Below are 12,446 nucleotides of genomic sequence, written 5' to 3'. Positions count from 1 at the left end.
CTGAGCTGAGCCTTTCTACACACAGTGCCTTCTCTGTATGCCATATTTGGCCCCTATCTGATCACACAGCAAACTAATTCAACACAATAATGCAGAACAAAGAAATCAAGAAACCTCATCTTTTGGGAGCTGGTTCTGTTTTCTGCAAGATTAGCAAATTGTCCAATTCACTTCACATTAAGAAAATGCCAGAATGTGGGAAGGAAGACATAGGCTAAAGCTGGAAGCAAGATGGGAGGCACTGAGTGAGCTCCATCAGCCAAGTAAACTGAAGAAAGGATGACAGGAATCAAGACAAAATACTCACAGGGCTGAGAAGAGCTGCTGAGATATTATTAAGAATAGGTCACAAGAAGCCTAGTACATATGCCTAAGAGAAACCAACAGTATGAGTACACTAAAAGATACAGAATACAACAAACCATGACAAGGCAACTAGGGAACCTGAGGTCTTGAACCTCAACAGAACTCCAACAGCTGACAGGCATTATTACTTCTGGAAGAAAGTTGCTTTTAAACAGCAGTTCTCCACCTCTGTAGCAGCTATAATACAATAATATTTCATGTCAAATTAGCTTTACAGCTGTCTTTCCATCATTTTTTGCACACTGAAGCAAACCCTCAGCTTAGAAAGAACAAGACAGAAGAACAAGACAACAGGAATTTTAGAGCTAGATTTCTAAAATGTGAAAAGTAGAAACTTTTTGCTCTCTACCAGTATTGAATTAGGTTCTCACAGTACATAGGAGCACAAAATAAACAGCGGCAACACTATGAGGTGTCTACACCTTGTTAATACCTCGTTGGCAGTAGGAAGGACATAAGCGCTTGTTCAAGCCTGAGAAAGAAATTTCATGACGACAATCAGAAAGTGCAGCTGCATTGCTTAGTTGTGCTCATGCCCGTTACCTTCCTTGTTAATCACTGCATCCTCAGAGGCCTAAAATTCTTCCATTTTACCCAGAAGTCTTCTTGACAAAGCCATACCAGAATGTTCTGCCATTTATAGAGAGTTCAAGACACTGCTGGAAGCAGGATGTGAGCATTAATTTGCCATCTCCTATCCAAGCCAAATACACAGATACCAAGCACGCCCATTCATCTGTAATATGGGACCTGCTTGACTACCATAGTTTTCCTTTTTCTTCTATTTTGAGAGAGATTACATTCTCTGAGAGCAATTCCAGACTGTTTGCAGAATCTTTGCTACTTAAACCATTATATAAATGAACAGAGTGATAAAAAAATCTATCATTCTGGAAGCTTAGATTCTGCCTTCTTACCTTGTAAACTTTTTCCTGAACCCTTGGATAAGAGGAACACAGAACTTCACTGCAGTTTCAGAAAACACTAGAGGGATGTGCTTTTATAAATTAGGAGAGGGGAAAATAAAAATAGTGGTGCTTGCACTATGTCCATAATCAGATGCTTTGTGATATGACTACTGTCACAGACAAAGTAACTATGAAAAGCAGAGAAATAGTTATTAAATATGGGTTATACATAGACTTTCTGAACCTGGAGAGCTGGAACAACTGAAAAAAAAACCTCAACTGGTCTAGTAGGATTCACTGTGTTCCTTATCTGAGATGATATAATGGCTGCTGATCACAGAGTATTGATTCTATTAACAACTCACATGAGACAACTGCTCTCATTAATGTCACTTAGCAGCTAAGTTAAGTGTATAAGAACACATTACAAATAATACTTAACAACACATTTCATGAATTGGGTAACATTATAAACAATCATACTTAAATCTCAGTGCTGCAGAAGATCGTGTTCAGGAGCAAAAAAAAAACAGGCATAGTTGCATGAAGCTGACAGATGTCAAAAAGCAATGCACAATGCCTCACACCCAATTTCTGCTGCACTTACTGGCATTAACCAAATTCTTAAGCAAAAGAGCACATACAAAGCATGTTCAACAGAACACCACTTCAAACACTGCAAAGTTCTGTTCCTGATGTACTTAAGTTCCATTTTCCTGTAAAGTAGCCATATTTAATTAATGTTGTGATTTTAGAAGTGTTAGTATCACTTGTACAGAATGAAGCAAAGCAAAGCAAAGAGGAGAAAGCAATGATCTTCAAAGTACTCAAAAATTCACTAAAAATACCACTAATTCTGTACTGTGGATTTTGTGTATCCTTGGGTAAACTTACCACTTATACCACATTTCTGATTAGAAAAGAAAATTAGCCTAAAACTAGAAGTTGAGCCATTACTGTCTACTCCAAACTTTTCTCTCAGCTCAGGAGATGCTGCAATAGCACAAACACAAACCAACCAACCAACCCACCCAAACGAACACAGACACTGAACTAAGAATGAGACAGCATCGCAGTAAAGCTCAGAGGTACAAAGGCTTTCCCCAGGGCTGATGCTCTCCTCAAAAACATACAAAAGGGGAGAGTTTTTTGCTCGCAAAAAAAAAATCTATAGGGTCCAATGGACAATAGCTTCAAACAACGCCATATATTTTAATCCTGATATATCTTCAAAACAAAAATTCTTTTAAATAGCCGCTTTCCAAAGGATATATATTACACGAAGCTGAGGTCAGAAACTTTATTTTTCACTCAGGGGAAGTTATGAGCATGCTCATTAGAGGTTTCCCTTGAGAAAGTAAATGCAGGATCAAGCCAATGCATTTTTGGGAGCTAAACTTTCTTGCTAATTCTGGTCTTTGCTGATATTAATTCCTTGGCAGAACAGTTCAAGTTAGAGCTAAATTCACTGAAAGTTCATTTTACTAGAATTTTCCATAGAAATATCCTATTTCATTCAGGTGTTTTTATTCAATGATTACAAAGATTTTTAGGACAATTTAGTTTAGCCAAATACACTGTCACATTGGAAGTTAAAACACAGGAATTTGTCAAAACATTTCTTTTTATAAAACACTTTCAAATAGTAATTTAAGAAATAAAATTCAGGCTGTCAATATAAACTATATCCTCAGAAAACAGCATAAGTGTTTTTATCTACATTCGTGTTAGTCAAAGATAATCATTCTATGGCACAGACCCAAATTTTACCCTCCTGAGTGTACATACCACTGAATAATTTGTTCAAATGTCAGTTGCAATTTTCAAAAATCCCTTCTTGCCTCTGAATCTTAAACATCTGTAACAAATACTTATTTTGAGAGTGCTTTACATTCATGACACTTGACCTTTTGCTGTATGCACCACAAAATTCAAGTTTCAAATACCATGCAAGCAGGAAATCTGATCATTCCAGCAGTAGCCATCTGTATGGTCCAATATCAAATACTAGTTCTGGGTTGCACAAAGTCATGGGCTACAAGTCTTTTTCTGTAACTTCTATAATTAGTTGTAATTTGCTGGTTCTAAAACTCATTTCTCATGGAACACGCGACCTAAAAATCTTACGTTAACACTGAAAAAGTACTTAGGATTTCGATGTGGGTGTGCATATATGTGTGTACATGGCACATGCATGAATGCATATAGGTTATGTGTAACTACAGAATGCAAGCATATGCTTTGTGAGTAGCATACCCAGGACTAGAGATTTCTACACCAGCAACAAAAGCCTTTTAGCTCTGGAACTGTAAAATAATATCACAAGAAACATCAAACATAATGGCAAAGTGTTTCCCAATGTTCTTGCTGGCTTATATCTAACTACTGACATTAAATATTAACAACTCATCAAGCACCCAACCAAACAGTTCAGAGCTTTGCACAAATTGGAATTTTATTTTGCATGATCCTTAATGTAACTGGAGGACTATATTGAAAGTAAAACGCGAAAAAGGCTTAAAAAGAAAATGCACCCCACTAACACACCAAAACCCCCCCACACACACAGTTCAACATTAATATACCCAAGTACTTTTTGTTAAGTAGGTTACATCTGTAATAAGATTGAGCCACTGCATGTTTCAGTTTCATTGTGTCAGAGAAATCTTTCCCGAACCTGTGAAATTGTGCACTGGACTAATTATTGCAAGCAACTAAACAAAAAGCTCTTTGGGACCCTTACATGTAAGGAGTCTTAAAAGTACACTCAGGCAAGTACTACAACTTCTAAAGGGAAAAAGAGAATTCCACTCCAGAATCTCTAAAGCACTCCTTCTATAGTAACAACACACTTATGAAAAATGCCAATGCCCAGTGGTGAAATCCATTTCTTGTCTAGTCATAAGAAAATTCTGGCAGAGCACTATTAAGATGCTTTTACATCTGCAAGAAGACAGCTACAGCTTATAGAAAAATAAAAATATGCATCGTACTAGCCATGATGAGAACAACAATATTAGCCTCTCAGTGTGGTGGATGCACTCACCCAACCCACCCACCCTCTAGCCAAAGCAGCAGCAGTTCGGTCCAGGCTCCAGAGGAGGGAAGGGCCTGAGCTGCAGCCAGGCCAAGAACTCCTTCCAGGAGACCCACAGGGAAGCAGAACGGCAACTGAACACGGGTAACTTGTGGGCGCAGGGAGTCTCATGCATACTTTTCCTACTGTATACAATTTGACTATGAGTCAACCACTTCATTCTATAAATACGACAGCCTGGATGAGCCCACTTTGAGCTCTCCCTGCTAAGTAAGTGAGCTGTATGGCAATGGTTTTACTACTCAGAGGTCAGTGAATGAGCCCAATTTAACTTCAACATTAGTCATTTAGCTTAAGTAGATGCATACTGAATGTAATGGATTATTTAGAAATATAAGGTTGTATGATTTTTAATATACTCTGGTTCATGTTACTTGGTAGACTAGATTTGCTAAAATTTTACCAAGGGCAACTGCAGACTACACTAAACACTTGCAAGATAAAGTCCAGCTTGCATTTTACTGGGAAGGATGGAACTGACTGGAAAAAAAAAAAAAACAACGATCCAAGGCTAACGCAGAGACACCACAGACATCTGCAAATTGGGGCCTATTTTGCACTTCGCTGAGAAGAAAGGATTTATCCAGACAAAACAGTACCTGCAAGGAGATGGACCAAAAACAATGTCTACAACTGAACAAAACAAAGGCCCATGTGGAGTCAGAGAAAAAAGCTCCAATGGCAAGCAAAAGGACCTGGAGGTGAAATATTGCTATTGGACTGAATTACAGTGTTTATAGTCTGTAAAGATAAAAGTTTGTAGTTTGCTGTGCTTGTGCGGACCTCTGCGCAGGTACCCAGCTTGAGCCAGCCCTCCTGCTCTTCTACTCCATTAAATTTTTATTTTTCTAAGAATTTTGTCTCCTGAAAGTCTGCTCTGCATATGGTTATCGGGCCTCAACTGAAAGTTTGCTACTGGAGTTCTAAAATACAGACTCCAAAGCAAACAGTTATCAGGGAGAGAAGAATCCTGACAGTTTGCACCACAATAGATACAGGCTTTGCCTGAAAGTTTGTCTCCGGAGCCCCAAGACACAGACTCCAGAGTGAACAGTTATCAGGGAGGGAAAACATCTGAAGGTTCAGTTCATGAATGGGTATCAGGTTCCTGGAGAGAAGATAAGCAGCATTTGGCTTGGCATATTTCCCCCATGCAGTAAATAATAGAGTGAACCCACCACCAAACTCTTTTAAGTGGCACTTCTCTCTAAGAAATCTAAACATCATTCTGCAGCAAGAAGAACCCTAAATTACTCCCCCATGACACTCAGAAAATAAGAGGGAGTCCAGCTTCACATGCCTGATTCTTCAGATGGCTTTAAAGAACATGACCTATAGAAGCTATGATTCTCATCAGCCTTCTCAATGTTGGAAAATCATTCATCACACTTCTTACCTGAGCTCCATCCTTTAATTTCAAGATGCATTCCATTGTATTTATAGTGATGACAACTGGTTCTGATCCCAATTTTGTCCATGGCACATGAATCCGAAGTTCATGAATGTGTCCGCTTAAAAAAGTAAATGGTAGTTTCAGCTCCTAACAACAACAAAGAGCAGTGAATTAATTACTGAAACATATTGGAATTCAAGACACATTTGTAACTTAAAACAGTACAGTCCTATTTGAAAGCCAAAATAAGCCAAAATTTATTCTCCATCCCCAAATCAGCAGCATGCCACAGCGCTAGGCAAATGGTTTTATTATCGCTTGCACACGTACACTACAGTTTGTTCAAAGGAGACATTTGGAATACTGTGTCCTTGATAATAAAAGGAAGTTTAAAATCACCTCTCTCGCATGAAGCTACTCCAAAATGTGTCACTATTCAAGGCACAAGTAGAAATGAACCCCCAGGTTCATGTTTCTTAGTAAACTCAGGGACATAAGCCTTTGTTCAAAACTTCAGAATTTCCCTGGCAAAATTGGGCAGCATGGAGCTTCAGCACCTTTGCACCTCAGCTCATTTTAGGTACTTACATGCTGGAGCTTAGTACTCCTGTGAACGAACACAAGTTAAATAGAGAGGGTCCATGAAGCTCTGAGGTCAAGCAGGCAAGCTGCCAGGCAATTTCAGACAAACATCTAGAAGTCGATCCAAAAAGCCTGTTTTCCTCCATTGCTTGACCACAGGCCTATCCCTGCTGAAGTTCTACATTAATAAAATTTGAAGGAAAGTGGATTTTACATTTAGTACTTCACATATATTATAAAGTCTACCTGTTGAATATTTATGTGAAGCTAGTTAATATTATTTGCCTAACGTCTTGAAACTGTAATCAAATCTTAGTGATATGTTTTGTAAGCCCACTAAAAATTTTTATTTTTCCAAGGTGTTACTGCGTCAAAAATTCAGAGTTGAAATAAACCCTATTGCAACTGTGACAGGTCAGCATCCTGAGAACACCTCTAATTAGTCACCCAAAAGAGAAGTGAACTATTCTTACACACAAATACCGAGCACCACCACAGCCACAACGACTGCTGAAACAAGAAATTTTAAGGAACACTCTCCCCATTCTGCCACTGCTGCCTCCTCAGTCTTTCTACTGGTACTATGAAAAAGTTTATCTTGCACCCAAGAGCTCAGAGTAGATGAAGTATATTCACTGCTGACAAAATCTCCAGAGAAGACATCTACACAAAATTATAGGCTCTACTTTTTGCAAAGTACAGCTTTAAGTTTGTACATTAATGAAAGCTCATTAAACCCCCAAAACTAATGAAGCTTAAAAGAACAAAACAAAACAAAAAATACATCCGTGTCATGTCAGGGAAGCTTGATTTCTACATCAGCCATGCTTACACATAGTCACATCTAATTTCAAATAATATTCCAAAGATGACAGTTATAGAGTTTCTCATAAAAACAGTTTGAAGAAAATTGTTAATTTGTTTTTATAAAGCATTTTTTCTTCATCTCATTCACTAATATACTAAAGAATTTTAGCCAAAAGCCTCTCTCCTAAAAATTCAGCCTTAGGCTTACAATCAACACAAATAAAATTTTAATCCAGACAGTTTCAGTTAAGCCACTAAAAAGCAAGTACTGGGCAGCTACAGCTACAGATGTCACTACGCTGATCACACAATAAACGAAGAAGCGCCTTATGTTCCACAGCTGGGAGGGGTGGGAGGAACAAAAGAATTAAATGATCAAAAAAAATGTGCAACCTAAAAATACATTACAATTTAACAGACAATGCTTTCATGAATCAAGACAGCAAACTATCACTATTAACAGTAATAGAATTAAATTCCCTTTCCAGAAGCACAGAAACAATCTGTCACTCATCAATACCACAATACCTATTTAGAGCCTGACTTGTGTTCACAAGTTAAAATTTTACTTCAAAACACATTCTAGAACAGATCTTTTTTTCATTATTTGCTAGATGGATTTAACCCATTCTTATTTTTGTCTGGTTAACTGTAAGGTATTAAAAGAAAATGCAGAAGTACGAATTGTTTCAAAATGAGGTGATACAACCAAATGCACAGCATATTTAGAAGACACAGTTCTTCCTTTTCAAAGGAATTTGGATACAAATGTTGCCCAACATTATCCTAATTTCACAAGCAAGTTTCCTTAAAGCAATGCAGAGAAATCTTTGTTATCCCATTTCAGTAGACAATACAAATGTGTGCTAAATTTAGTAAATTGTTCATAAAGTCATATAACAAAGACTATTCTTTCCTGTGCAATCTTCCCCTTTTCATTAAGCACTGCATGAAATTCTTAATTTATCTTTTGTACTTAGGACTGATTAGACTTCACATTTTAGATTTTATATTTATGTCATATAAATCCTTCATAAAAGGACTGAAAACAAAACTCCTTGACACATAAATAACTGACTGACATAATGCAAGACTGCAGACTAGATTATCTTAATTAACCTTGCCCTAAATCTGCCCTTGGTCTAAAACATAAGGCTGTACCAAACTTTGGGGCGATAGGCAACTACTGTTTCCTCCACATCAGTATTAACTCAAATACCTTCTCCTCACATTCAAGGCTGTATTCTACAAATAACCCAGTGGCACATGACAGACACAGTAAGGATATTTTAATGCCCTCCTTTCCTTAAAATTATTTTAAGTACACTAGCATTTTTCATATTTTTTTCTAAATTATTTCAGATATGAGAATTCTACACTACAAGACAATCTTTAGATAAAGTTCTCCTTTGTCTTCCAATCAAAGACCACTTAACCTTCCCCTTCTGAGTTTGTAAAACAGCTAACATCATAAGCTATGATGTTATGAAAATGCACACAAGCAGCAAAAAAGAGCTCACCAGGTATCTTACCCCTTTCATACCACTGTGTCAACAAAAATATTACACAGAAGCTAGTTATCAAGTTCATAGGTAGTTCTGTTACCTCTGGTAACATAGGGACTCCATGTGAAAGTTGCCAAAAGTGCCTAAAAGGCTTTTCCATGAAACAATATTTAAATATTAATTTTAAATTTTAATTACAAGATACTTTCTTGAAGTAGTTTTTATACAATGTGCCAGTTATTACACTCAGAAGGAAGATGTATTGGAATGGTTAGTTCTAATAGTTGATTGATCCAGGACAGGTAAAGAAAAACTACTATCAAAGTTTCATTAGATTTAACCTTCAACTAAAGATAATTGTTATAAAACTAACTGGCTATGCAGAAAGTGACATGATTATGTACAAAAGCTATATTGTACCTAGAAGGTTGAACCTGAGTACAAACTGATACTCAGCTTTCACTACAGAACTGGTACTGTCAAAAAAAAAAAAAAAAAGAGGGGGGTGGGAAGGGGGCAGGAGGAGGACAGACCCTGAGAGTTATTGCAATAACATTCAGCTTACTTTAATTAGAGCAGAGAAAACATATAAAAATATACATAAAAATATGCAAAGTGTTTTCAGGTACTGAAATATTCTCTTGGGGTCTGATAAATCTTCTAAAATACGCCACCAACGATATTAAATCTGATTTCAAAAGGTACTGGTTCCAACTCAGTCCCTAGAAGATAGACAGCAGTCTACACTCTGTTCTCAGCTGTTCTTTGAGATTCCATGTGGTGGCCCAGAAGAGTGCAACATGACACAGGAACACTAACAACAGCTGAAGTGCAAGGAGCAAGACAAGAAAGCGCAGACTTCTTCCTAAATCTGTTATAAAGTGTTTTGTCCAGGTAGTTTGACACTTACACTAATGTTCCCAAATAATCATGTACAGTTCCACAAAAGCTGGTATTATCTGAAAATTTTCGGGCTCCAGACAAAGACATCCGCAGTACATGCACTGGCATCCAAAACCTGAAGCGTGAAATTAAGACTGAATTCAAGCCTGATAAGGAACAGGGAGCCAGTCAGGAGATAACAGCCCAGGACAGAAAGGATGTTAGAAGAGCAAAGCAGTTAAGGTGACTAAATTTGGATATTATTAATCCATCCAGGTAGAGAACACAAATAGAATAACATATACACTGGTAATTTTTAGAGACCTTAGCTTTTCAAAGGAGCTCCCTGCGACCTGCAAAGGCCTGGGAATGTTGTATTACCAAATACTACACACTCAAAGGGTTTTGCCGAGCAGGCACAAAGCTGCATCCCTTCAGCAAACAAGAGAAAGATACCCTAAATGCAGTCTGCAGGTCCAGGCAAGTTCCAAAGAATAACAGGAGCCAAATTAAGATCACTACATTTCACACAAAAAAAAACCCAACACACAGTCAAATAGCTTAAAAAAAAAAAAAAAAATCAATCAATCTGAGCTAAGTTTTGCATTCACGGCATATTCACGTTCCTTTCAAGACAAGGAGTCTTGAGCACGGGCATATACATCAATATTTGCCTCTACAACAGCCACAGCATCAACAGACTGTGCTGGGTATTTAGGTATCCAGCTGATACACAGGCAGGCAAAGATGAGGCCGGGAATCACCTACCAGCAACTGCAACTCTTTGAAAGGAAACAACATAGATGATGGGAGCAAACTCCTCATAGCATGAGCAAGTTTGATATATCCATCCCAAGGCATCATCTGTTTATTAGGATAAACCTTCCTATATGGCACAACACTGCAACAGTTTACCTAAAAAAGAGGTTTTCACAACCAAGACAGGAGATTTCAAGACTCAACTGGGGAAAAAAAAACAAAACACAAGCTGATGTGACATAATGCTGGCAACGGCCCTGCTCAAAACAGGAGGTTGGACTACGTGACCTCCGGAGTTCCTTTCTGATCAGACCTTCTTTGATTTCATAATATGTACATTTTAAAGGTTGTGAATATTCGCAGGAGGAACATATCCTATCAACGACAGTCTAGTATCCACATCAGCTGTATGGACAAGCTGTATCAAGAAAATGAGGAACTAAAAGGCAGTTGCCTTGAGAGAAAATATAGAAGCCACCAAATACTCAAAGGAAGACAAATCAGGCTCTTTACAGAAGAAAAGAAAACAGCACAGGATCTCTTGAAAGATTGTCTCCTTCTCCCAAATAGGATCAGAGATACTTAATTAACCATTCTTCTTTCACATTTTAAAAGGCCTCCCCTGACAGAGACCATTCAGTCCCCAATGCGTCATAACCTCATTAAAACATGAGAAAGTTTTCCACAATGTCCAATCTAAGTGTCCCGGGGTGGAATTTATTCCATTATTTCTTGTCTCACCCATACAACTCTTGCCCTATCTGGTCTTACCCTTTTTTATTCAAAATTCAAAAGCACATTTTATGTCTTTTCTTCTTCTTTCAATGGTCAGATTATCTATATCTCCCATTATTTTTTTTGCTGCAATTCTCTCAGCTCCTCCAGTTGGACTACACCTGGGCGCAGGACTCTAGCTAAGACTCGCTACACCATGCACGGCAGAAAACAGCTCTATCTGCCTCACACACAACTTCTTAAGCTGTCAACTCAGATATGCACAGAAAGAAACAGTCCCTCTGCTAAGACTTAATCAGTTCATATTAACAACAGGCTCCAAATTCTATATCAAGTGTTTTACTTGGTCAAACCCATCTTTTTAAGGCTAAGTTTTACAGAGCCTCTGATTTAATCTACATAAACTAGCTGATCAATTACTGATCAACTAGCTCTCAATTACTCTTATATTTAAATACAACTGGAATCATGAAAACTTGAGTCCTAAGACAATATAGAGAATAAAAATCTGTGTTTAGTATGCATAACTAAAAAGAGACCCTACTTTGTGACACTTTGAATTAGTTACTACACACAGTTAGTAAATATGACTGGAAAACAACTTAGCTAATGCTCATACTGTAAAATAATGGTTGCTGAAAGAAGAAACATATCCAAAAAAAACCCCACACCTTTCTCTTCATACCCCATAACTTACAGAATATGCAAAGAATTACCATTCACTACTAAACAAATGATGTAAAATTAATGCAAGAATACCTAGATGCAGCAGGGTGAGGGAAAGGTCTTGCATAAGAAGACAAATTGTACTAAATTGATATTTATCTGTGCAGACCAACATAAATTAGTCAACTACTTTTGAACTGAAGGCACAGACTGTAACTACTATAAACATAACATACCTGTTCAAGTACATCCAACTTTAATTCAAGTTTACTAAGTACAACATCTCCTCCCCAGAGTGACAGCTGCAGATCTGAAGGCTTCAAGTTCTTTATGTAGCGATTCACATAACTCATCAAAATAGGGGTCACATAGGACTCCAACATTCTGGAAGATTCCTGAATTACAGATCAAGCACTAGGAAAAGAGACAAGACAATGAGATATTGTTCATAAGCCTGTCAGCTAAACTTTCAATAAAGCAACAGTCACACTGTCTGAACAAAGGAAAAATGACATTTCAAATTCTGATTTATAAACATATTTATCTATATGTAAAGATACATATACTTACACATAAATATGAAATATATAGCAAAATGAAAGCACATCTACTTGCATTTACCAATATCCAGCTTTTATACATATATATGAACTACTAACTGCCTCGCTTACCATCAAAAGAGAAGCCAACCCTAACAAACAAGAAAACAGAGAAGTCAAGCAGCCCACTGTGCTATCATATAAATC

General features: G+C 37.4%; 1 protein-coding gene across 7 annotated transcripts in view; it reads right to left on the bottom strand.

Moving 5' to 3' along the window:
* The window catches only part of VPS13B (vacuolar protein sorting 13 homolog B), a 449,295-nt gene that overhangs the window by 436,371 nt on the left and 478 nt on the right, over positions 1-12,446 (bottom strand). For all 7 annotated transcript variants that reach the window (XM_065054087.1, XM_065054081.1, XM_065054083.1 and 4 more), the window contains exons 2-3: positions 11,937-12,114; positions 5,768-5,911 (exon numbers count right to left, since the gene is read on the bottom strand). In XM_065054087.1, coding sequence (XP_064910159.1) covers positions 5,768-5,911; positions 11,937-12,083 — 291 coding nt within the window. In that variant the 5' untranslated portion in view covers positions 12,084-12,114. The remainder of the gene's footprint in view (positions 1-5,767; positions 5,912-11,936; positions 12,115-12,446) is intronic.

The sequence above is a fragment of the Columba livia genome, chromosome 2, assembly GCF_036013475.1.
Source record: "Columba livia isolate bColLiv1 breed racing homer chromosome 2, bColLiv1.pat.W.v2, whole genome shotgun sequence".
In the NCBI taxonomy this organism is placed as follows: Eukaryota; Metazoa; Chordata; class Aves; order Columbiformes; family Columbidae; genus Columba; species Columba livia.
Note: the sequence above shows the minus strand (reverse complement) of the source record. Positions and strands in the feature narration are given on the sequence as shown.